Raw genomic sequence first — 27,431 nt, 5'->3', positions numbered from 1 at the left:
TTAACAACACTGCATTTGTATGCTCCTTCCCACATGATTACCGTTTTTGATATGATACTTTACATTTAATTGTTTTGTGTATCCCCAGTGGCTTGTGACTATAGATGATTTTACTACTTTTGTTGTTTAACCTTCCTACTAGCTTTGTGTGTAGATGATTTACTACCTTTACTGTATGTTTGCCTTTACCAATGAGTTTTTTGCTTCCATAATTTTCATGTTTCTCGTTGTGGCCTTTTCGTTTTTGCTTAGAGAAATCCCTTTAATATTTCTTGTAAAGCTGGTTTGATCATGCTGATTTCATTTAGCTTTTGCTTGTCTGTAAAACTTTTGATCTCTCCATCAAATCTGAACAAGAGCCTTGCCAGGTAGAATATTCTTGGTTTTAAGTTTTTCCCTTTCATCACTTTAAATATACACTGCCACTCCCTTCTGGCCTGCATAGTTTCTTCTGAAAAGTCAACTGATAGCCTTATGGGAGTTCCCTTGTGTGTACCAAATAACTTGCTGCTTTTCCCCTGATGCTTTTAATATTCTCTCTTCACTTTTAATTTTTGCTGCTGTAATTACAATTTGCCTTGGTGTGTTCCTTTTTGGTTAATACTGTTTGGGACTCTATGGTTCCTGGAGTTGAATGTATGTTTCCTTTCCCAGGTTAGGGAAGTTTTCAGCTATTATGTCTTCAGATGTGTTCTATGCCCCTTTCTCTCTCTCTCCTCCTTCTGGGACCCCTATAATGAGAATTTTAGTGCATGTGATGTTGTCCCAGAGGTCTCTTATTAAACTGTTCTCATTTCATTCTTTCTTCTGTCAGCATCAGTTATTTCCACTATTCTGTCTTGCAATTCACTGATCCAGTCCTCCATACCATATTTGGTCTACTGTTGATTCCTTCAAGTGTATTTTTTCATTTCAGTTACTGTATTTTTCATTTATGTTTGGTTGTTCTTTATATTTTCTAATTCTTTTTAAAAAACTTCTAACTTCTCTGTGCATCCATTCTTCTTCCAAGTTCTTTGATCATCTTTATGATCATTACCCTGAATGCTTTCTCAGGTAGATTGCCTATCTCTACTTCACTTAATTCTTCTGGGGTTTTATCTTTTCCTTCATTTGTTACATGTTCCTCTGTTGCGTCATTTTGCCTAACTTGCTCTTTTTATATTTGTGTATCTGGTAGGTTGGTTACATTTCCCGACTTTGGACAGGTGGCCTTTTGTTGTAGATGTCCTATGCCTCCTAGTAGTGCACGCCCCTCTCATCACCAGATCTATATACTCTACAGGTGCCCCCATGAGGGTCAGTCTGTTGTAGCAGACTGACTACTGTGGGCATTCTGATAGGCTTGGTTGGACCCTTGTCTGGTTGGTTGCCAGGCCCTGCTTTGAGTAGAGGCTTCCAGCTACTGGTTGGCAGGCTGAGTCACGAGGTAGCTGGCTGCAGAACCTCAGGGGACCCCAGGGCTAGTGTTGGCTCACTGGTGGGCAGAAGATGGGTCCAGGAAACTCCAGGGCAGTTGCCCACCCACTGGTAGGTGAAGCCTGGTCCTGGGGCTAGTACCAGTCTACTGGCAAACAGGGTCATGTTCTGAGGTTTGGCTGCAGGCCCAGGGGTCCCAGGGCTGGTGGCTGACCACTGGTGGGTGGGGCCGTTTCTTGACACAGCTGGCTACGGTGTCTCGAGTGTCCCAAAGCTTGTTTTGGGCTACTAGTGGGCAGGGCCAGGTCTCAGCTGGTCCCAGGGCAGGTGCTGGCCTCCTGGTAGGTGGGCTGGGTCCAGAGGCTGTGGGGCTATAACTGTCCCGTGACTGGCTGTTGCCCTTTGGTGGGTGAGGCTGATCCTGAGGCTAGAGCAGGATCAGTGGTGGGTGGGGTCAGGGATTCTGGTGCTGTTTCCTGCCCACTGGTGGATGGAGCTTGGTCCTGTGGTCTCTAGCTGTGGGTCCCTGGGGGTTCCAGGTCTACTGCCTTTACACTGGTGTGTGTGGCCAGGTCCTGGGCCCACCGGTGGGCAGGACTGGGTCCAGGGGCAGCTGTGGGCTCAGGGGATCTTAAGGCAGCCTATCTGCTGGTAGGTGGGGCTGTGTCCCTGCCCAGCTAGTTGTTTGGCCTGAAGTGCCTACAGGCTGGCGGGCAGGGGCAGGTTTGGGTCCTGAGGCTAATAAGCTAGAGGGAGGATGACAAAACGGTGCTGGCTGGCACCAGTGTCCAGGTGGTAGAAAAAGCTCCCCACAATGGCTGCTTTCAGTGTCTGTGTCCCCAGGGTGAGCTGCAGTTGCCTCCTGCCTCTCCAGGAGACTCTCCCGAGCAGCAGGTGTGTCTGACCCAGGGTCCGTTCAAATTACTGCTTCTTCCCTGGGTCCTGGAGCATGTGAGATTTTGTGTGTGTCTCTATTTAGGACTCTAGGACTAAATTAGAGACTTTAGGACTCCTGCAAGTAAGCCCTGCTGGCCTTCAAAGCCAAACGTTCTGGGGGGTTCATCTTCCTGGTGCAGGACCCTGGGCTGCAGAGCCCGATGTGGGGTCCAGACCCCTTGCTCCTTGGGGAGAACCTCTGCAATGATAATTATTCTCCCATTTGTGGGTTGCGCACCTGGGGATATGGGACTTGACTCCACCCCTCCTACCCATCTCGTGATTCTTTCTATTCTTTAGTTGTAGTAGATCTTTTCTTGTAGGTTCTGGTATTTTTCATGGTTGTTCTGTAAATAGCTGTAATTTTGGTGTGCCCATGAGAGAAGGTGAGCTCAGGGTCTTTCTACTCTGCCATCTTGGCCCATCTCAACCCCACCGGTTTTGAAATCTTGGAAGGTACGGAACACTCGCATCCAGCACTGCTAGGCATTTTTGCCTCAAAACCTGAACATTGGTACAAGACACTTCTCAAGGCAACAAGGTTGGCTTCGGAGCAAAACTTTTCTTATCCCAATTCAAAAGCATCTTCCTCCTGGCCTTGGAATTCAACATACAGATTTGTTTTTTGGGGCTATGCCATTACTGGCTGTATCTGCTGCGTTTAAAAGTTCTGGGAAAAGTATCATGCTAGGTGGCATATTCTATCACCAAAATGTGAATCAATTTAGCAGACTGCTTTCCAGAACTATACTAGCACATGAAGGGTGAAGAGGAATTTCCACTTCTAGGTGTAATTTATTTCACTTATAATTTCTAAAGACCCTAAGAATTAAGCTAAGACTAACTTTGGCATATTAAAACTAAGAGAAATCTTTGGATCATCTAATCCAAACTTTTTTAAACAAAGGCCCAGGATAAAGTAATTCATTGGCAACCAAACAGCTAATTAATCCACTTGGCAAATTGTCATCTTGCCCCATAAAATCTATTCTGATCTTTTCTAACTGGCTTCATGGGGAAAAATGTAACTTTTTAAGGCTTCTCAGGAAGAGGCTAATTTATATTTTAAACCATTTTAAAAGTGAGAAAATGAGGAAATTTTCATGTAATTTAGCAATTTGCTACATTGCCCCTTCTTTATGGGAAATTGGCACTCTGAGTACAAAGAGAGGAGAAAATATCTGTCCTGTTTTCCCTATAACCTTGTCTGGAGCTAAACATCCCCTCAAGGTCAAACTATCTCCCTCCATGAACAAATGCATTCATGCTTTGGGGATCCAAAGAGAAACAGGTCCTTTCTTTTGAGAAGCCCATAGTCTAGATAGGAGACCAGGTGCGTTCGTAAACAATATTATAATTCGTATGGTAGGTACGAAAGATCTCACCCAGAGCAGGGGGGACATTTGTTGCAACTATCACTCAAGGTTTCAGTGTTACATTCAATCTGGGCTGTCAAAGGCTCCCAAGGGCAGACAGCAAGTGCAAAGGCATAGAGAGAGAGGACAAACCTCTGTATGTTTAGGGAACAAATAATTAGATGTGACAGACACTTAGGATGCTTGGGAGAACATGGCAAGAGATGAATTGGGAGGAAAACATGACTTTATGAAAAATTCAAAGGGGCCTGTACCTCTTCTTGTTAGCAAGAGGAAACTCTCAAAGATTTGTTTTGTTTTTTAAAGAAGGGAGTGACATGGTCTGTTTTAAAATAATAACAGCCTGTGAGTCTTTAATTCTTATACAACCTATTTAACTCCTTACAGCCCTGCGATGAAGGCTCTATAACTACGTACCCCCATCCAACAAATGAAAAGCAGAAGGAAGCTCAGTAACCAGCTTAAAGTCGCAGCTCATAAGGATCAAACCTGAGCAGTTTGGCTCAAAAGGCTCACTCATCATGACGCTACTAGTCAGAGCGGAGAATGGGCTGTGGGAGAAGTAGAGGGAAAGATATAAATTAATGTGCTGCTTCGGGTGTAAGCCAGTGTTTCCCAAACTTACCATTCACTTCCTACCTTTACACAACTTTTGCCATCTGAGAACCACTTTTAATGTGTTTTTAAACCAACTCATCTCTTTAAACTTAAATTTTACAGGGAAACCTGAGGATAACAACAGGATACCCTAACAGGTATAAAAGTTAGGATGGCTCATGGCCCCAGAAACAAAAAACTGTACACAGAGTTGGATGGTAGAGAAGACGGGACATGTCAAAGCAGGGCAGGCAACAGTAGACTGAAGCGGGGCCCAAAGGGTGGACGAGCAGCAAGAAGGTAGTTACTGAGAAGGCCTTGAACAGGATGGCAGCTTCAGCACAGGGAGGAAAATCTGAACCAGGGCAGTGAGTCTGAGGTACTTACATGGATAGCGGCGTGAGGGGTTTGTGGCAGAGTGAGGCTGAGACTAAAGAAAGTAGCCCTGGGGCCTGAAAGGAGGAGTCCAAGAAGCAAGCAGAGGGGTGAAGTATGACTGATGGGGAGACCCAGGCTGGGAGCCAAGAATAGTGCTGGGATATTTTAGCCGGTGAAAGAGGACTGCAGGGTGGGGAAAGGAGGGGTTGTTTAGGGGGTAAGGTAAGAATTCCAGAGGTGAGAGCAGAGGGTAGGTGGAGCCGAGGAAGGACCGCAGCAGCGTGACTCGGGTCACAAGATATTGGGGCAGAACTGGCTTGGGCACCCAGCCCCACCATGTTATATTAGCTTCGGCTGTTCACAGAACAGAGCATCATGATTTTCAGTGTTTGAGAGAAAATCGATGGAAAAAGTTGGCAGTACTTGACATGTACTTGCATATTATATTTTGCAGGTAGTCCCTAAGCCTGGATCCTGAACACAGCTTCCCACACATGAGACGAACCTGTCACCCATCTACCACCAGAAATCAGCTCTAAATCTCCAGTGGTAGGCACCACCTTCTGGGAAACACTTGTGTGGGCAAAGCATGATAAAAGCCTGAGGAACGCGATACTTGGAGGAAATTGCCAAGTTTCTAGAAGAACACTTGGGTTATCATCATTATTCTGTTTCATCTTTTTACCCCCCATGGTGCCTAGGCATGAAACTTCGTATATAACAGGCACTCAAATATTTGGTTACAATACTGTGAGTGGTTGAAAAGACATAAGTAAAGATGAGTCTTCTGAGGCACACTGGAATAGTAAGGATCCCATTCATGAACTACAAGGGCAAGGGGAGGGTATCAGACTAGTTCTGGTAGAATGTTTTCCGTCACAAGAAGGGATGATTTTTCAGATAGCTGACAGGCCATCCTAGCTCACTGATAACTAGAAAGGCCTTGACACTTTAGATAATGCAGGAGAGTGACAAGAAAGAAAATTACAGATACTGTAGACAAGGCTTAATGTTTCAATAGCCACTCCAGATCACAGGCCCTTTCCCACTGCCTACAAAACCACTTATGTCTGTGCAAAATATGTTCCCCTATAAAGGAACTTTAGAAATTGTGGCCAACAGATCCTAAGGAGACCCCAGTGATTCTCACTTTCTGGCATTCACACCCTTGTATCCTACCTCTTAAGTGGGGGTAGGACCTGTGACTTGCTTTTAACCAAAAGAATATGGCAAAGGTGATAGAAATCATTCCTGTGATCATGTTATGATTATGTTTTATGAGACTCCATCTTGCTAGCAGTCTCTCTCTTTCTCCTGTTAGCCTTTAGAGAAGCAAGCAGCCAGGCTGTGAGCTGTCTATGGAGAGGGCCAAGTAACGGAATGGCGGGCAGCCTCTAATCGCTAAGGGTGGCCAATGGCCGCAGCCGGCAAGAACCTAAAGCCCTCAAACCTAAAGTTACAAGGAAAGAAATTATGCCAACAACCTGAAAAGAGTCTGGAAGCAGAATCTACCCTCAGTCCAGCCTCCAGATGAGACCACAGCCCAAGCCAACACCTGGATTATAGATTTGTGAGACCAAGGGCACAGGACCCATCTATGCTGTGCTCAGACTCTTGGTCCACAGAAACTGTGGGATAAATAATACATGTGTGCTGTTTCAAGCTGCTAAATTTACAGTAATTTATTATACAACATAGAAAACAAACAAATCTTAATATAAAAAAGTAAAAAAAAAGTAAAAAAAAAAGTGAAAGGAATATTGAATTATTGGCCATTTGGGATATTTATTAATGAAGATCAAGCATCCAAAGATCAGTCCTCAATGCTCATTTCCATGATTTTGAGAGTTGGTCCTTCCATGTCCTGATTACCATCTTTGACACTGCATAACTGAACAGACGGGGAGAGTGCTGTGCTAAAACAACACAATTCATTTGAAGTCTCGACTTTTTCATTGTCACTGTCTCCTTCAATGACATTCACAGAAGTTTCTTGGTCTAGTAAACTGTCTGACATACTTACATTTTTTTCATCCCAAACTGAAGTTCCAAGATTCGTTTCATCATTTACCTGTTGAATTATAACCCCTTCTGAATCCTGTGATTTATAGACAGGCAGGAAAAATTCATTTGGTGAAGAGACTATCTTGTTCTCATCCTTTGGAACAGACAATAACATAGTCAAAGCTTTTTGGTATTCTTGACGTTCCTGTTGAATGGCTAAATCTTGTTCATTTTTATATTCATTTTGTTCTGAATTCTCAGCCTTTTCAAAATCAAGTAAATGCAACATACCAACATCATCTAGCATTACTGAGTTTTCCTTGGACATGCAGCCTAAGTCCACCTTTAGGATATGTAGCAGGTGGCGCATTTTTTCCTGGAGTTAAAAAAAAAAAACAAGAATAATAATATTAATTAAGCTAGTCAAATTGAATTACTATTGTCTGCAGTGCTGCTAACCTCAGCAGGATTCATACTTCTTCTTCCACATTCTGCCCGCACCCCTCACCCCCAGAGTACACAAAAAAGCACAAGGGAAAAAAAGTGCTTGCTTTTAATGCATTGATTGAGAGTATGGTAAAACTTTAAAATTCTTTCTATATTAGAAATTTTCTAATGAAGTTCTAAAGACAACAAACCTCCTCCAAATGATGTTTATTTTGTTTTATATGTCTCTCAAACAGTCGTTCTAGAAACCTACAAATGATAAATAAAAATGTTAATGTCTCAAAATCAGAAAATCAACTAAATATAAAATAGCCATACAATAAATAAACTACTAAAGGTTGGAAAATATGTTTTAGATTACCCTTTTTCCTTCCAGAGATAAACACTAATCCTTCCCTGTCCTGTCAAGTTCTCCAATTTGGAAGCTAGTATGGCTTCCACTATGTTTTAGTTATGTAACAGGTGCCAATGTTTCTTCTAAAAAGACTGCATGCTACTTACATTTCTGTTAATAAAATATCTTCAGTTAGGTTCCACCCCCCCACACACACTAAAAGCTCTTTATCTTTTTTCTCTCACACACATACACAAACATCAAAAGCCTTCCCCCCTCTTTCTCTTTCACATATACAACCCCCCAAAAGCAAACCCCTAAAGAAAATTCTTTACAAAGAATTTTGTAAAGAGTTACCTTACAATGCTTCCAAATTGTACTTGAAAAAAATTCCACTCATAGTAAATTCACATAAAAACCTAAAGTTATCACTTATTAAGCACCACTAAGTGTTAGACATTTGTGCTGGACAAATAATAATCATTATACCTCTCTAATCATGACCAATACTGGGAGACAAAGGTATTATAAAACCCATTTTAAAAGATGAGAAAATGACATAGTCTAAGATGATGGTTTACTCTCCCTAAGGTCACAAGCAATTAAGAGAATGAAACCCAGATATGTCTGGCTCCAGACACATTCTTTCAACTACACCATGCTTGTCTAGCTATCACAGGAGTATATCAACCGGTTTCATTTTACCATTTGTTACTCTCAGTGAAGTTATAAGCCAATCTTAGATTTAGTTTTTCTGAATTATTTGAAATGTTTAAAAAGTCCAAGAAATCTGTATTCTGTATTTTAAAACTATCAATGTTCGGACCATTCACTTCTGGGCACTGTTCTATGCATATATATTTCTTTACCAAACTTGGGATTACACAATACATACTGTTTTGATATCTATATGTTTTTTCTAATCAACTATATATTTCGAACATCTTTATGCATCAATAAATTCACTTCTACAACATCATTTAAAATCTCTGAACAGAACTTACTATTCTACAATTTATTCAGCTGAACCTTTACTATTCAACATGTAGGTTGATTCGATTTTTTGGTGCTACTATAAAAATTGCCATAATAAACAGCCTTATAATCTAAAACAAAAATGTGAGTTTTTTAAGCATAAATACACATTTTTCATGCCAACCATTTTTGTTTTGGCTTCTAACCTTTGCTTTATTGTTTTTATTTACAGTTGGTATCAATGTTTTTGCTGTGGTAGTGGTAAAAAGAACACACAAAATTTACCATCTTAACCAATTTTTTTTTTTTTTTTTTTTTTTGCGGTACGCGGGCCTACCACTGTTGTGGCCTCTCCCGTTGCGGAGCACAGGCCCCAGACGCGCAGGCTCAGCGGCCATAGCTCACGGTCCCAGCTGCTCCGCGGCATGTGGGATCTTCCCGGACTGGGGCACGAACCCGTGTCCCCTGCATTGGCAGGCGGACTCTGAACCACTGCGCCACCAGGGAAGCCCCATCTTAACCAATTTTAAATCTACAGTTCAGTGGCATTACGTATATTCACACTGTTGTGAAACTGATCAATAGAACTTTTTCATCCTGCAAATCTAAAACTCTACACCCATTATGCAAACATTCCTTTTTAACATAAAGAGGTAAACAGAATTGTTGTAAAAAAATTCAGGTCTTTTTGGTGTAGCTTTTTATACTAATAATGAAAATGTTCACTTTAAGAAACTTCATATAGAAACAGAAATAACTCATTAAAAATGTCTGCACTTCACATATTATTATGATGGAAAGCATGTAGCATATACATAATGGGGTCCTATGATACATATCATAAAGTTTTATCTAAATGAATTTCAGCTAAATAAATGTATAAGCTGGCTCAGGACCACACAGTTTCCTTAAGATATACAATACTAATCTGGTTTTGCAAACTTCCCCTTTCACTCACAGTGTGCAAATGTAGCCTTTAATTTGTCCTCACGTTACTAGTAACAGTTGTAACAAAAAAAAAGCTTGCTTTTGATTCTCATGACAGTTTCAAGTAATAAAAAGAGATGACTGATCTTTGCAAAGAAACAGCAAAATTTAGTTTACTAGTCTATTATAAACTAACGGATATAACAGTTATTTTTTTGGCTTGTTTCTTTGTAGACTGTATGGGATTTTTACATGGGTGATAATGTCATCTGTGAATAAAGACAGTTTTATGGTTTTCTTTAAAATATGGATACCAGGGGCTTCCCTGGTGGCACAGTGGTTAAGAATCCTCCTGCCAATGCAGGAGGCTCGAACCCGTGTCCAAGAAGATCCCACATGCTGCAGAGCAACTAAGCCTATGTGCCACAACTACTGAGCCTGTGCTCTAGAGCCTGTGAGCCACAACTACTGAACCTGCATGCCACAACTACTGAGCTGTGCTCTAGAGTCCACAAACCACAACTACTGAGCCCACGTGCCACAACTACTGAAGCCCGTATGCCTAGAGCCCGTGCTCTGCAATAAGAGAAGCCACCGCAATGAGAAGCCTGCACACCGCAACAAAGAGTAGCCCCCACTTGCTGCAACTAAAGAAAGCCTGCACGCAACGAAGACCCAACACAGCCAAAAATAAAAATAAAAATAAATTATTAAAAAAAAAGAATCTGCCTGCCAATGCAGGGGACATGGGTTCGAGCCCCAGTCTGGGAGGATCCCACATGCCATGGAGCAACTAAGCCTGTGCGCCACAACTACTGAGCCTGCGCTCTAGAGCCCGTGAGCCACAACTACTGACCCCACATGCCACAACTATTGAAGCCCGAGAGCCACAACCACTGAGCCCGTGTGCTGCAACTACTGAAGCCCGCACACCTAGAGTCCGTGCTCCGCAACAAGAGAAGTCATGACAATGAGAAGCCTGTGCACTGAAATGAAGAGTAGCTCCCACTCGCCGCAACTAGAGAAAGCCCACGTGCAGCAATGAAGACCCAATGCAACCAAAAATAAATAAATTTATAACAAAAAATATGGATACCATTTCTTTTTCTTTGTGATAATTTTTTTTGAAATTGAGGTATAATTGCCATATATTATATTAATTTAAGGTGTACAACGTAATGATTTGATATTTGTATATATCGTAAAATAATCACCACAATAAATCTAGTTAACATCTGTTAACATATGTAGTTACAGAAAACTTTTTTCTTGTAATGAGAACTTTTAAGATCTATTCTCCTGGTAACTTTCAAATATACAATATGATATTATTAACTACAGTCATGATGTTGTACATTATATCCCCATGACTTGTTTATTTTATAAATGGAAGTCTGTACCTTTGGACCCCCTTCAACCATTCTGCCCCACCTCTGGCAATTTGTTCTCTGTATTTAAGAGATATGACAGTATTTAATGAACAAACTCTCTATTTTCTCTACCTCCCCAAACTGTGAACTCGCCTTAGAGTATGAATTAAACATCCTTTATAATTTACTATCAATTATAAGAACAATTACATCAATTATAAGAACATGATCCCCTAAGAAAGCAGTATCATTTTCATTTCCTAATATGTGGAAATAACTTTAAAAAATTAACACCAAATGAAGAGTATTTAATGTATCATTCAACCACTATAATACAGTTTAAAAAATCTAACCTGTTTGAAAATAAACCAAGTTTCAAAATTTCATCTGTTACATCTTCAATGAAACTCAGATACAACAGTTCTTCTTCACTGTGAAGGCAAAGTGATATACAGCATAAAAAATCACTGCTTATTTACTCTGAAAATGATAGGAAACATGAGTACCTAATTAGAAATATCTGTACTATTACAAATGTACTTCCATCTCACATTATGAGGAATGTTATAAAACAAACATTACATCTACCTTCTCAAATTATGCAAGGATATTTATTGATATTAAAGATGAGACAATATTCCCTAATAGAGTAAAACTTCATAGATGTCTGAAACATTCATCAGGAAGTAAAAAATAAGCAAGGATTAAACAAAACAAAACAGAACAGAAAGCAACCAGGGGCAGCGCAAAGAGGGCAACTAGGTGTGACCCACCGGGGGCCCGTGTTCTTGACAAGCATTTTAAATTTCCTCTGGCTCCTGACCAGGTCCAGCAGCAGAGGTGTGAGTCCCTCTGCATGGCAGAAGGGAAGGAAGAAAGTCATCCAGAGAAACAGGAACTTCAACGATGAAATCCTCTCCTGCTCCTAGGAGAGCATACTGTTTTAAGGTTGAGAAATTTACTGAGCAGAAAAAATTATTTTTTTTCCTCAAAAGGTTTGGAGATGAGGAAAAATATTCTAAAAGAAAAATCTGTGTATATACAGTAATAATTTTTAATTACTTGGACACATTTCTCTGTTATATTATCTTCTGAGTTAACTATATTTTACAAGTTATTACAAGAAAATTAGGGTACTATTATAGGTTTGATTTTAATTAGCTAAAAATCAGTGATGATAGAAAATGTAAATAGCAAGTAACTACTCAATTACTGAAAAAGTAAATACAAGGGAAAGAGTTAATTAGCAAATCAAATAGAAGATTAAAATACTGCATAAAAAATACGCTTTCAAACCAATTCACAGGCAGCAAGTTTGAGAATAAATGAAAGTCTATAAAAGTAGATTGTTTTCCCTGAAAAAATGCAGCTTAACTAAAACTACATTCAAACCCAGAAGTGGGTTTTTTATCTGCAAAAAAACTGGTGAAGTTAGAAACCTCCAAGAATGGTATCCTGAGCTACCAAGCCTACATTTCTCTAAAACTCATCTTTATTATTCTTTATTATTTTTATTTATAAAAATAAAAATTATGGGTACTAATTATAAAAAAATAGCAAGTATTATTAACTTAGGGACAAATTTCTACTGGACATAAAGATGAAGTGATTAATAATTATTTCAGAAAATTCTGGTCATTCTCTCAGATTTGGTGTGCATTATACGACTGAACCCCAAAGCTGGTTGTAAAGAAAGATTAGTGTTCAATCCTGACTAATTTAATAATAATTTGTGTGAGTCTTAATTCTTCATTTCCACTAAGCAAAATGAAGAAGTCAAAAATATCTTACTCAGAATAGATTTTTCTCCCTGAAGGAGGCTGCAGGGAACATTGACATACTGCCCTGGAAAGAGAAAATTAGAGTATTTGAACAAAACAATGATTTGGCATACAGTAGTATGTTAGTAATAATATGTTTCAGAATTTTAAAGCACTTTTCACATTCATTATCTAATCTAATCTTCAGAAAAACCCTGTCAGGTATATTAGGTAGGTGTTATTTTTTCCACTTCCTAAACAATTCACCTGGGGCAGAAAGGCTAAGTAACTTGCCAAGGTCATGTGTTAGTAAGTAGCAAAGATAGATTTTTAAACTAGTCTTGTAATTACAAATTCATGATCCTTTTAAAAATTGTACTATGAAACTTACCTTACATAAACAATTAGTTTGACTAAGATTAAAACATAAATGATGTTGGAAACATATCTCCCTATAGAAAAAAGTTTTAAGCTGTTAACTATGATAAATTTTGTCATTATTCAGTTATGTCATCATTAGTTAATTCCAAGCTTCCTATTCAGGTATATTCAATTATAATATTTTACTTTACTTCTTTTAGATAGAAGCTACTGGGAAAGATAACTATCCCTTTCTTTAGGTTATTCTTTATATTCACTGAAGACTGGCTCAACTGGCTCAAGAGAGTATCTTAAGTTATGAGTACTAAAGCATCATGAATTTCCAGACAGAGAAGTCAGCAATAAACCTCCTTGCCACTCCCTCCCCCCACAAAGCCTTTCCAGGTGAGATCTCCCTTAGGAAAGGCCTGAGGGAAGACCTGGGCCCTGAAGGGCTGCGTGTGCTTGCTTCCAGTCTGCTACAGGATGTCTCATTCTTGCTCTTTAGTCTTTTTTCCTTCCACCTCCTTCATCTCATATCCAAACTCTGACACTGGAAATGCACTTGACAGCTGAAGCTATCAAAGGCATTTTTTTTTTTTTTTTTTTTTCTGCGGTACGCAGGCCTCTCACTGTTGTGGCCTCTCCCGTTGCGGAGCACAGGCTCCGGACGCGCAGGCTCAGCGGCCATGGCTCACGGGCCCAGCCGCTCCGCGGCATGTGGGATCTTCCCGGACCAGGGCACGAACCCGTGTCCCCTGCATCGGCAGGCGGACTCTCAACCACTGCGCCACCAGGGAAGCCCCCAAAGGCATTTTTTAGGTTCTGTACTACCTGCTAAGCTATCATTTTTATTTAGGCGCAGTGTTCTGTAATTCCAAAACATGAGGAGTCGTTTTAAAAAATAGTGCCTTCTCTACAAAGCACGGACAGATAAAGCACTAGCACATGAGGAATATTCAAAAGCGCAAATGCTGAATCCTCAAATGGTAGGGTTCTTCAGTACTATCTGTGCCACGTAAACTGGTTAGCATCACTGCTGGAGGATCTGTCTTGGGGAAAATCCTTTCTCATAATGAAGAGGGATAGTAAATAATACAAGCCTGTGTCCCTTTTCCCTTTATTAATGAATTAGCAAAATGAATTCATTTACACTTTTAGTGACTACCTACTTCGTAATACTTCCTTAGTAAAACTAACAGGGCCACTGAATTGTGTAATACCAAAACAGATGGGAGAGCATTCAGTTAAAACAGTACTCATGTTTCCAAGTCTGAAGTGTCTGTCCCCTGCCACCGCCCCCCTATAGCACGCGGCACGTGGGATCTTAGTTCCCCTGACCAGGGTCAAACCTTCGCCCCCTGGAGTGGAAGCACGAAGTCTTAACCACTGGACTGCCAGGGAAGTCCCCTCATGTTGCAAAGTCTGTATGTCTGTTACACAGGAAAGCAGTTAGATATAAACAGGTGAAATACCTTGATGAGGAACACTGAAGAGCACTGTCTTTAACCTCATCCCATGGTAATTCATGTCCTTGTAAAGGTAAAGGGGTTATTTTTCCTTTGGTACCATACGACATACAGCTAGATGCCTGGGGATGCAATGAGAAGAATAAATCTTTATTTTGCTTCAAAAATACATTATGGAAAAAAAAATACATTATGAAAGCAGAACTAAAGCAAAACAGGAAATTTCCAAAAATAGTTGATGAAAGAGCACAGAGATACCCAGTAGATAAATGTGACTGATATATTAGGACAAAGGATGTTTCAGAATTCACTTTTCATATAATCAAGACTTTTTTCTTAAATTTATTTAAAGGTAAAACAATTTCTTATATTTTAATGACGAATATTTTAAATGACATTAAAGAATACCACAAATAAACATATAAAGAGAAACCAAGCAAATAAGTAAACTTGAGAGAAAATAGCCAATTATTCAGAAACTCAAATAGCCCATCTGTTTCAAATGCCAACCTACCAAATATGTATTGTAGAAGCAGTGGTAGCTCCGGCAGTATGAACAACAATATAAAGAAAAAAACAAAAATAATGGCAGCCTACTTTTATAGAACGCTTACGAGGGGCCCGATACTGTGTCAAGCATTTACTTGCATTATCCGAGTTAATCTTTAGAATGCTAATTTATGTGTAGTGCTTTACCGTTTTAAAAGTGCTGTTAGGATGGTCTATCTACTGTAGCTAATACTCTTACTAGCTTCCTCAAGTTGATTATGGAGTAAGGGGACATGCCGTTTTCTTACAGGGTTATTAGATAAACATTCGGAGCACAATGTCATGAAAACGGACTTCTGCTTTAGTTTATTTAGTTATCTACGGAGCTAAAAACCCTCTTCCTAAATCTCAAGCTAGTCATAGCCATCATTTACTGAGCCCGGGTCAGACTAGGTACTTTACCTACAACATTTAATCCTTCCAATGATCCTGCACATTAAGTACAGTTTTTCTAGAGGTGGAAACTCAGCTCTCAGAGGAACTGATTTGTCCTTGGGCCTTAAATGGCAGAACCCTATGTCAAACAGCTATTAATGGCTGGGATGGAAAACTACGATCCTCTACCCATTTTCAGAAGGGAAGAGGGAAGCTGAGTATGCCTATATTATCCCTGAATCTGCTTGACATTTTAATAGACAAACCTTTTTCACAAATAATAAATTTAAATTAGTGTATGATTAATACCCCTAAAATAAAAATAATCAGTTTATATCTCAAAGTCAGACTTAAAGCTGTAATATTTTAAAATAAATGATTGCTAAACATTCAAAATACAAACACTAAAAAAGATCTTTACAGTCTAGAAAAAAGTAAAAGCAAGCACAGGAGAATGATATCCATCTGTTTTTATAAAATGTATTATTTCCAATAATATAATCAGTGGCAATTCTTTAAGAAAAATACAGGCATAGAAACTAAAATAACTTCTGCACAACTTTTCTGGCTCCTTTAGTGATCCAAGTCTGCAACTTTGAAAAGAACATAAGGTATTTTACTCATCCACCCATCTATCCAGCCAGCCAACCAACCACCTAGAAAAGCTGCCAACAAAAAATGACTTCCCGGATTGGGCAGGATCCACCTGGCCACTCACAGAGACCTATAACCATCTGTAAACAAGCAATACTTCTGTATACTCGTTGTATCACATGCAAGAAGTGTCATCAAGAGATTCTTCTTCACAGTCCAAATAGCTACACATGTTCTGTTAAAGCAGCTATAATTCTAATGTGGGACACAAAGAAATCTCATTTTTATTACCTGCTTTATGTTCATTTCTGAATCTGTGAAGTTCTTAATCTCAACTGTCTCAAAATCAGATTGAAAGCTGTAATATTTTAAAAGAAATTATTGTTAAATCTTCAAAATATAAACACTGTGATAATAAGCTTTACTGGCTAGAAAAAAATAAACTTCAAACATGAGAGATAAAATGCATCTATTCTTGTAGAATGTGTAATTTCTAATTATATAATTGGGAAATAGATATGGTTTGGATTACATATGCCTCTTTTTCCTTTTTTTGAATAGCAGCTAGATTTCAGTTGACAGAATGGGACTAGGGAAATGGAAAGCATTATCTTCAAAAGCTGTCAAAAATATAATCAGAAAAGTATTCGTTGTATTTGCTTCCCTCATTTCTTCTTCACTTAAAAATTCTATCATTAGATTTAATTCCTTAATTCTTTAAATGTATACAGACTGATCTTACTATACCTCTTATCTTTACCCAGACAAAAGAATACTAGTCATAAATTGTTTTTTACTTTTAAAAATAATTAAAACCTAGCACCAGATAAGTACTCATTTATATAACGCTAGGAAAAACAATCACAAATCCGCTACCACTCAATACTTTACAAGATTTGTTTCTTTCTTCAATCATCTGGCAACCTTTAATGAATATTCATTATGTGCCAGGCACTACTGTATATGAAAATATTATTGAGGCAAATTATACTTAATTTCCAGAAATTATCCCAATTGTCTACATTATACCTGAGGAGCTGTTTCTGAGTATTTGCAGGGAGGGAAGCATAGGAGTAGTTAGACAAACAGTTGCTTTTTCTCCCCCAATACAGCCCATTGTTTTGCCATTTCTAACATAAATCAATAAACATATTTACACAAATTTTGTCTGATGACATATTTTACGGATTCTCTGAAAGTATATTTAAAAACATACAAAAGTTCTAGTACCATGTTTGAAACAATAAATTAAAATATGTAACATTCATGTTTATAAGGAGCTTGACAAGTTTAATAGCTATTTATTTTTTCAACAATTACTCTGATAGTTCTAGTGATTCATGCAGAAGGAAAAGCCACATTAACCTCATTCTAATCAAAAGGGCACTACCAGACCTTAAGTGTGGCACACAGGGTACATGATATAAAGTAAGGAATATTATTTAATTTCTACCACATCTTGAAGGATCTACTATTGGCTGTTGTGCCATACCTGCTTAATTGAGTCTGAGTTTCAGCTTCTATCTGCTGATCTGTAAAATCCTTTTTTCTTTTGGCAGGTGTATAATATCGATACTGTGACAGGAAAGATTTTGCTTCTGTTTTTAAAGTGCGTGGGGTGAATGGCAAATGTCTGTTAGAAAAGAGTTCAGAATGTTTATCCAAAAGGTCCCCACTGGGTGCTTTTGAAATTACTAACTGAAACCGCTGGGAATTTAGGGACGTGCCCCGGGGCCTTCTGCCGTAGGAGGTTCCAGAGGATGATTTCCTGGGCCCAGAGGCAGCGTGATCCATGCTGGACAGGAAGGAACTGGAGTTCTTCTCAGTACCATTTGTGAGGACTTTATCGGATTTAGGTGGATTTAAGTGTAGTCGCTCTGAAGAAGTTACTGGTGACCTTTTAAAGGATGGAAATCCGTTCACTTCTTCGATTAACATAGCATCTTCATCTTGTGGTTCTCCTGGAGGCTAAGAACATTTGGTTTAACAGTGATCAGTTACATTTACAAATTCAGATAATTGGGGATCTCCAGATTACACATTAAAAAATGTAGAGCCTCAGGGCTCTACAAATATAGTGTGTATGTTCCTGAAAATTTGTATATGAAGTTATATTCAAGTTTTTGAATTATTAATATATAAAAATATAATTCTAAATATAAGCAATAGCAATCATTTTTCTTTCTGAAACTAAAAAAATGATTAATAACATATAACCATATTTGTGGTCTTGAACCTGTGTACTGAGGTAGATCCCAGTTTTATTTCAGTTTCCAAACCAATCGTGAGTACTAATCCCCTTCTCAACCACTGCTGGTGGCAGCATCCACCCATTCCTGCCTTGTCATGACCACCTTCAGTGCCAGCAGTTCCTCTGTGACTTAAAGGCTTTGAAGGAATGAAAAGGAACTTCTCTTCACAATGTATAGATGTATGGAGCCCTGATTTAAGTAACTGATATTTTAAACATAATTAAGAAAGGTTGATGCCATAGGGAAGTTCATATGTTTCTCTCTCAACCTCTCATGAGTGGGGAAAGCTTTGAAAGGAAGGCATTTTGGCCTGCTCTATTTCTTTTTGGTTTAACCATTAAAAAAAAATTTTTTTTTAATTGAAGTATAGTTGATTTACAATGTTGTGTTAATTTCTGCTGTACAGCAAAGTGAGTCAGTTATACACATATATACATTCTTTTTAATATTCTTTTCCATTATGGTTTATCCCAGGATATTGAATATAGTTCCCTGTGCTATACAGTAGGACCTTGTTGTTTATCCATTCTATATGTAATAGTTTGCACCTACTAACCCCAAACTCCCAATCCATCCCTCCCCCACCTGCCCTCCCCCTTGGCAACCACAAGTCTGTTCTCTATGTCTGTGAGTCTGTTTCATAGGTAGGTTCATTTGTGCTATATTTTAGATTCCACACATAAGTGATATCAAATGGTATCTGCCTTTCTCTTTCTGACTTACTTCACTTAGTATGATAATCTCTTGATGCATCCCTGTTGCTGCAAATGGCTTTATTTCATTCTTTTGTATGGCTGAGTGGTATTCCATTATATATATGTTTGGTTTAACTTTGGAAGAACTATTTCTACAGGGTATTCATAAGGTTTAAGAGTATAGGTAATATTTTATTCTTTTACAGATTAGGTGCCCATAGACTAGATGCCTTGTCCTTGATTCCAGACTTTAGGGACACCTGTGTATCCTTTACAGAACTTTGAGGCACTTTATTAAATGGTAGAGAAGAAGTTACATGGAAGTTAATCTGGAGTGAAAAAGGCTGGGACTTAGCCAGTTATATCTGTCCTACAAGCTCATGGGGAGGAAAACAAGAGGGAGATAAGCAAGCTGAATAAGAAAGGAGCTGAGTGCTTTCTGTGCACAAGGTACTGTTATTGCCTTTGAGTAGAAATAAAAGAGGAATAGTAAGAACTGTTACTATTACCACTGCTACTATTACATATGGAGTGCATACTATGTGCAAGGTACTGTTCTAATTAATTTACACGTACGACTCATTTAATCATCACATCAACTTCTGGGTGGTGGTACAATTAGTACCTCTACTATGCAGATGAAGAACCTGAGGGGCAGGGTCTCATAGATTTGAACCCAGGTGAACCTATGCTCTTCCCATTATATCATACTATTTTACAGACTTATTTGAAATTTATACATTTTTAGATTTTTTTTACACCACCAGGAATCTTAAGCTGATTTTAACTCCTTTCATGGTAATGAACAAGTCAGCTAACTTACATATTGATTTACCTCAGCAAGGAAATTGCAGATAACTAGATATTGTGACTACAGCCTAAAACAGGTCAAGTCACCTATTTCCTTTCCAAGTGCTTTCCAACTTTATCCCAAATATAAAGCAGAATTACTCAAAGCAACTAAGTATTTTGGCATTAAACTGTGAGTCACTAGGGTAGTGTTTAGTTAATGACTTTAACACGTTAGTTGTAAAAAGTGTTCCCAAACTAGGTTCACACTGCAGCTTATGTACCAGGGGAGTCTGGCTCTCCGGAAAGCAATTTCTAAGTATGATCTGAAAAATCTTTTAGGGCTATTAAATAATAATCACAGGAATTATTTACACTTGGGGAACAGAACAAATTGGGATCATAGCAGGCAGAAATGCATAAGGCATTAGATTGCCTGTGAGAAAATTCTTACCAGTAATGGTTATTTAATAAACAAAACGAAATACGAAAGAAAGTCTTTAAAGGCAGGAATATACTCTCATCTGTCTGAAATGGGCTGGGAAAATTGCTCTTGAATCAATTGAAGGCATGAAACTTTTCTGTATCTTTATATCTTATAATTCCTACCCTGTATTCTACTTCTTCTTTCCTTGGAAACCAGTAGAACACAGTGCAAAACCAACTGTACCTATCTGCTTTTTTGAGATTATATAATCTTTAACTATGAATATCAGAAAGCTTGGATATGATTTTCATAGAAAATGTGTAGCACACTGGTAAATTCACCAAAATTAAAATAGCAGATCACTGTAAAGTTCTAAAATCAGAAAAGTGTTCATCAATTATTGTCAATGGAACAAAAATTCTGGTGGTAATCTGACCACTTTCACTTTAATGCAATTTGTTGTAAACTGTTTCTGTGATTTAAAATTTATGTAAAGTGATAATCATTGACAGTTAACACATACATGTTTTAAAAATGTCAAAAATACCTATCCAATTTTACAATCACAGAATAACTGAGTATTAAATCAATCTTTTTGAGGGATAATGTCAGAAGAAATGGTATACAAAGATTTTCCAATTGTCAGGTTTTAAAACAGTTGAGGAATCAATTCAAGTGCAGAACAGGATAGATACAATTTATTTAAAAATTTGATTAACACTTGTTTTGCAAAAAGCTTCAAATTGTATTTTACAAAAGAAACTGATAGCTTCTGATTTTCACTGTTTTATAGTGCTTTTAAAATAGATTTATTTAAGAACATGAGTCACATTCATATATTCAATTAATCTTAATATCACATGGTATGTGCTGCACCAGTGATGTGAGTGAGTGGTGAATAACTGTGTGTGAGGTACAAGGTGCAGACTTAAAAGTGTCTGAGGTGATAGCATGTAAGTCAAAATGTAAGAGAAAATAAGTAGCCCATATTACAGTGTGGGCAATTAAAGAAAAAGTTTTTGATTACATGGTCTCACATATATAAACAGCTAATATGTCCAGAGGCCAAAGTTACCACTTTCTTTTGAATTGTAGCAAACTTTTCAGTAAATGCAGATTATAACTACAGGTATCTGTTAATCATAAACCCACCCAATTATCAAAATATTATGCCCCAAATAATAATTTTAATTTGAATGTATCTAAATATTTATCATCAAGTATTATAAAAAATGTAAGCAAATTGCAAATTACTATTAAGTCTAAATGGAGTAAAAAATATACTTATATAAAAGCATAAATGAACTATATTTTTAGAAGCAAAAAGTTACAGGGTTACAGTGACTGAAGGAAAAATGAATGGAAAACATCGCCCATTTACAGACTTAATTATATATTTTATTTTCAACAAATCCCAGCCTTACCTCAAAATAGAATTATTAATTTATATTCAAAATGCTAGATAATAGAAACATATTTTTAAAAATATGTTTAAAAAGTACCATCACTGAAAATGAAAATACATACATGAGTCAAATACTGATGAACAGATTCCCAGATGGTACAGTGTATAGCAGGTTTATTCTAAAGGAAGCAGCTCTATTCCTAGTCCTTTTATCTACAAAACAGCCTTGGGGACTCTTAAACATATTTACAGCTTTCCTGATGACTCCCAAATCTATTTTCAGCCCAGACCTCTCTCCTGACACAGATACTTATATCCAGCTCTCTACTGAATATATTAGATGTTCCAAAGGCATCTCAAATTAAGCAGGTCCGAACAAGTAAACTCGGGCAAGCCAGAAACCTGGAAACCTCCCAGTTGCCCAAGCCAGAAACCTGGAAACCTCTTTAATTCCTGCCTCTTGCTCTTCATATCATCTGATCAGTCACCAAGTCCTGGGGATTCTACTTTCTAAATGTCTCCTAAATATATATTCCTTATGCTCCTTCTGCTGTCTTATAGATCATATCTTAATCATTTCTTCCCTATACTGCAACTGTCACACAATTAGTCTGTCCTTCCCTGCTGCCAGTGTAGTCTTTGTAAAGTGTCAATATGATGACACAACTTCCCAACTAAAAACTGGTCTATGGCTCTGCCACACTTCTCAGAGAAAAAGGACCCAGGTTTACTCTTAATTCACAAATGCCCTTAGTCTTTACCCCTGCCTACTGATACGTCACATCTTCATGTACAATGGAAAGGGCTGGAGTCAAAAATGAAACGGCTTTTACCAACAGGCAATAGTTTTTCCATATCACAGTTGCTAAGGGATAGAAAACAAAGCTCAGGGCCTAATCTAGACAGTCTAGGAGACCATGCTCATGAATCTGGGATCCTCTCAATGGCGACCCTCCAATTAGATGACTTACAAAGAAACTTGCCCATCTTGAACACTGGCACTGAGAGAACAGTGGCCTTTGAGAATGCGAAATCATATGCTGCTTCCACACAAGCTTGCAGCCTCAATTTGCATCACCCAGATGGTCCACAAAAACCTTAAGCCAAGACGAGTCAAGTTTTTTCCAACACATAAATTGTAGGGGGATAAAAAAGTGGGGGAAAGAGAAATTATTGATTAAAAGAAATGTATCAATTAGTTGAAATTATTTAGAGTCCAATTCCAACAAACTTAAAAAAAAAAAGAGAGAGATAATGGGGAAATGTGAACAGTGGATATTTGATGATATTAAGGAATTATTAATTTTTAAGGCATAATAATGGTATGGTGGTCTATCTTTTAGATATTTAGATATATACAGAAATATTTATAGATAAAATTATATATCTGGTATTTGCATCAAAATAATCTGGGATGGGGGTAGTGAGTGAGGATATACATGAAATAAGTCTGGCCCTGAATTGATCATCGTTGCACTTAGGGGACAAGAACACGTGGGTTCATTATACCACTCTATTTTTAGAGATGCTAAAATTTTCAAAATTAAAAAGTTTAAAAAGAGACCATCACACACACAAAAAGACTTCCAGTTTCAGCTGACAGATGGACAGAAATGGAAAGAGCATAGCTCTCACCATTATAATAAGAAAAAAAGCTGGACAAACTGCAAATTAATGATTTTTCTTGAACTGTTGAGAGAACTAAGGTCACAACTAACCTAAAATCCACAGTGATATAGGTACCTGCAGGGAGAAACAGAACCTAAGCATTTGCTTATTTGGGACAGATGCTGCTGAATGACATATAAACTGGTAAGAAGATTATGCTAGAAGTTTTTAGCTAATTGCTAAGGACTGAGTGTGGACTATTGTAAGAGTATGAAGCCTCTGAGACTTGGGGAGTTTGTACCCTCTTGCAGGCTTTTCCTCTAGGAAAGAGCTTTTCCACCAAAAGCTCTCAGGGAAGAGCAGGAAGAATCCTGAGAAAATTTCCCCCTTCCCTTGTTTCTTTGGCATGGCTAGGGGAGGGGAACAGCACCCACTGCAGAAATTACTCAGACCAATTTTTCCTTTCTCTCAATCTACAGGGGGAAATTCCCTTCACTTTGCCACATAACAATTACAGAAGTGATATTCCATCACCTTTGCTACATCCCATAGGTTAGAAGCAAGTTACAGGTACTGCCTACACTCAAGACGAGGGGATTATTTAAGGGTGGGGATCACTGTGGGGCTTAGAATCCTGCCTACTACTGTGGGTCAAATAGAAAGTACACAAGAAGAAAGAAGAAATGAAAACATACTAAATGCTCCACTTTAAAAGGCAAAGATTATCAGAGTGAATAATCTGACCAACCTAAAACCTATCTAAAATATTAGGATTAAAAAATGGAAAAAGTGGGGGCTTCCCTGGTGGCGCAGTGGTTAAGAGTCCGCCTGCCAATGCAGGGGACACGGGTTCGTGTCCCGGTCCGGGAAGATCCCACATGCCACGGAGTGGCTGGGCCCGTGAGCCATGGCCTCTGAGCCTGCGCGTCTGGAGCCTGTGCTCCGCAACGGGAGAGGCCACAACAGTGAGAGGCCTGCGTACCGTTAAAAAAAAAAAAAAAAAAAAAAAAGGAAAAAGATATACCAAAGGAATACTAATGAAATGAAAATGAAAGCTGGTTTAACTATATCACTATCAGAAAACACTTTAATATAAAAAGCATCAAGGCAAAGAAGTTCAAACCACAGTGACAACAGGTTAGATTCACCAAGAAAATATATCATCTCTAAGTCTGTATGTATATAATAATATAGACTCAAAACATATAAAACAAAAATTGCTAGTACTAATTCTTGGAGAAATAGCTAAATATATAATCATGTGAAAGATTTCTCTTAATAAAAGATAGACTAATTAGACAAAAAGATCAATAAGATTTGAACACCTAAAAGATAAAACTTAATCTAATGCATACACTATATATTAAATACTGCATACAGCTACAGAATATATTTTCTTTTCAAACACGTATGACATAGTGCATTAAAAAATATTGTCCAAACAAATAAAAGAAAAAAAACCTGTCTACCTACTGGGCCATAAAACAAATCTCAACAAATTTCAAGAAATGGATATCACACAGATGTTCCCTGATCAAAATACAATTAGGCTAGAAATCTGTAACAAAGAGAAAACCAGGAAAAAAAAAACAGAGATTAATAAACACTTCTAAAAGACGCTTGAGTTAAAGAATAAATTATAATGGAAACTGTAAAATACTTTGAACTGAACCATAATAAAAATACCACATATCAAAACTTGTGGAATGCAGCTAAAGCAGCACTTGAAGGAAAATATATAGCCTTAAAAATGCTCATACTATGAAAGAAGTGAGGCTGAAAATAAACTAAACAAAAGTAGAAGAAAGTACTGTAACATAAACTCAAAGAAAGCCAAAAGAGGAAAATAAAGCATGAACATTACCCAACTAGAAAACAAAGTACAACAGAGAGGATCAATGCAGTAAAAGATGCGCCCTTAAAAAGATTAATAAAACTGACAAATCTCTGGTGAGAATAATAAAGAAAAGACTGAAGGCACAAATAAACATTAGGATAAAAAGAGGAACTAATACATATTCAAGAGAGATTATGAAATGATTTAAGAGATATTATGAACAAGTCTATGCCAAGAATTTGAAAATTTAGATGAAATGGACAACTTTCTACATATGTACAACTTATGAAAATAGTTCTATAATGATTTCAAAAATTGCAGTCAAAAATCTTCTCACAAATAAAACTCTAGGCCCAAATAATTTTAGTGCTGAGTTCCATCAAATTCAAGGAACAAATAATTCCAAACTTACATAAACTACTCTAGGGCATGGAAAAAGAGGAAATAGCACCCAGTTTATTTTATGAGGCTAGCAAAACCTGACATAGCAGAAAAAAGGGAAAATGACAGGTCAATATCAATAATGGACATAGATGCTAAAACCCTAAACAAAATATTAGCAACTGTATCTGGTAATGTATAAAAAAAGGAATTACATCATGACAAACCTGTGTTTATACTAGGGATGCAAAGTTGATTTTACATTAGAAACTCGATTATAATTCACTACATTTGAATAGATTAAAAAGAAAAATTGTACCATCATTTCAAAAAATGCAGAAAAAGAATTTGATAAAATTAACACACATTCATGAGAAAGGAAAAAAATCCTCTTAGCAAACTAGGAATCGAAAAGAATTCCCTTAATCAGATGATAAAGGGTATCACAAAAAAGCTAAAGCAGGGGTCAGCAAACTATAGCCTACAGGTCAAATCTGGCCCACCACCTTATATGTTAATAAAGTTTTACTAGAACAAAGCTACGTCCATTCATTTACATACTGTCTATGGCTGCTTTCCAATGGCACAATAGTTGTGACAGAGACACAACAGTTGTGGCCTGGAAAGCCTAAAATATTTACTATTTGGCTATTTACAGGAAAGTGTACCAATTCTGACCTATAGTAAACATTATCAAAAAGTCAGGTTCCACCACCAATGAAGTATCTTAGAAACATTTACTTTTAAAAGGTAAAAATACTATCTTACCTTTTGTAGAGTGTTAAGTAATGACTTGGAATTACTTTTAGAATTGGATTGCATTGCAGTTTTAGTTAATTTCAATTCCCTTTCACACCGTGCTAATTCCTTTTTGAGTTTCTCTCTTCGTTGTTGGTCTGCATCTGAGGGGAAAACAATCTTTTGAAATACAGAATAAAATAGAAAAATTAATTTTTTGGCGTTAGACGACTAATAAAGGGCACTTTTTTCTTGCTAAAAATGTTTATACTACTGATATGTAAATAAATCCATATACTTTTCTGTATAAAGATAACAAATATTTAATTCATAGAATCTTCAAATGGATTGACTATTTAAAGAGCAGAAACAAGATATGACAAATTGATTAAGCCTAAGGGCTCAAGGGAGCAATTCCTAGCAGATATAGAGATATAAAGGTTAGAAATGCTTGACCGTGTTGTCTGCAACTGTAATCACCAAATGCAGAGTTTGAATTAATCCATATACTCCCCCACAAATGAAATATTATTGTCAATACCATCATATGCTATAAAAATTTAAGCTTTATATGAGTCAAAAAAATGACACTAAATTTTAAAACATTATTTTTAATTAGGATAACTGATTTCCATTTTTCTTGACTGCTAGTCATTTGAAAATACAAACGAAAAAGGGGGTTTCACATTTTAGTGTGTGTTAAGTCTAGTATTGAGTCATTATCAAAGACTGAAAATGGCAAAATGAAAGCTAGTCAAGTTTCAGAGTTAAAAAGAAGGCTAACCATAAGTAAAATGACTTGTATTTTCATGTAAAATTTAACATATACTTTTTAATTGGAATCTATATCAACTTAATGGACAAGATAGTTTCAAGTTTCAAATCACCCTGATTTAGGGGGAAAAAAGGGGCAAAAGGTTTGAAAAGACACTTACTAAAGATATACAAATGGCCAATAAGCATATGAAAAAATGCTTTACATCCTTAATCATGAGGAAAATGCAAATTAAAATCATAATGAGACACCACTTCACACCCACTAGAATGGCTATAATCAAAAAAGGAGTCAATAACATGTTAGCAAGGATATGGAGTAACTGAAATCCTAATTATGTTGGAGGCGAGAATATAAAATGGTATGGCCACTTCAGAAAACTGTTTGGCAGTTTCTTAAAAAGTTAAGTATAATTCACCATATGACCTAGCAATTCCATTCTCAGGTATATGCCCAAGAGAAATGAAAATTCATATTCACACGAAAGACTTGTACATGAATGTTTATAGCGCACTATTCATAATGGTCAAAAAACAGAAACAGTGCGTCAGTCAATTAATAAATAGACAAAATGTGGCATTATCCATACAACAGAATACTATTTAACAATTAAAAAGGAACGAAGTACTGATTTAGGTTACCATATAGGTTAAT

The 27,431-nt window shown here is 37.4% G+C and overlaps 1 protein-coding gene and 1 long non-coding RNA gene across 9 annotated transcripts in view; one reads left to right on the top strand and one right to left on the bottom strand.

The window, feature by feature from the left end:
- Positions 1–4,362: 4,362 nt before the first annotated feature.
- Positions 4,363–6,178, top strand: LOC114904621. The gene is made up of 3 exons (XR_003795994.1): positions 4,363–4,486; positions 5,161–5,255; positions 6,028–6,178. It is a non-coding gene; the product is annotated as an uncharacterized LOC114904621 (long non-coding RNA).
- Positions 6,047–27,431, bottom strand: part of SPATA7 (spermatogenesis associated 7) — a 36,517-nt gene continuing 15,132 nt past the window's right edge. For 4 of the 8 annotated variants that reach the window (XM_029238750.1, XM_029238752.1, XM_029238756.1 and 1 more), the window contains 8 exons: positions 26,033–26,166; positions 17,363–17,838; positions 16,162–16,228; positions 14,359–14,474; positions 12,555–12,608; positions 11,117–11,194; positions 7,349–7,406; positions 6,047–7,086 (listed from right to left, as the gene is read on the bottom strand). In XM_029238750.1, coding sequence (XP_029094583.1) covers positions 6,520–7,086; positions 7,349–7,406; positions 11,117–11,194; positions 12,555–12,608; positions 14,359–14,474; positions 16,162–16,228; positions 17,363–17,838; positions 26,033–26,166 — 1,550 coding nt within the window. In that variant the 3' untranslated portion in view covers positions 6,047–6,519. Of the gene's footprint in view, positions 7,087–7,348; positions 7,407–11,116; positions 11,195–12,554; positions 12,609–14,358; positions 14,475–16,161; positions 16,229–17,362; positions 17,839–22,409; positions 22,664–26,032; positions 26,183–27,431 lie in introns of those variants that run through there. The other 4 variants (XM_029238758.1, XM_029238755.1, XM_029238754.1 and 1 more) reach the window with 3 other exon arrangements.

This window comes from Monodon monoceros, unplaced genomic scaffold (assembly GCF_005190385.1).
Source record: "Monodon monoceros isolate NGI ecotype Baffin Bay Population unplaced genomic scaffold, NGI_Narwhal_1 Super_Scaffold_21, whole genome shotgun sequence".
In the NCBI taxonomy this organism is placed as follows: Eukaryota; Metazoa; Chordata; class Mammalia; order Artiodactyla; family Monodontidae; genus Monodon; species Monodon monoceros.
Note: the sequence above shows the minus strand (reverse complement) of the source record. Positions and strands in the feature narration are given on the sequence as shown.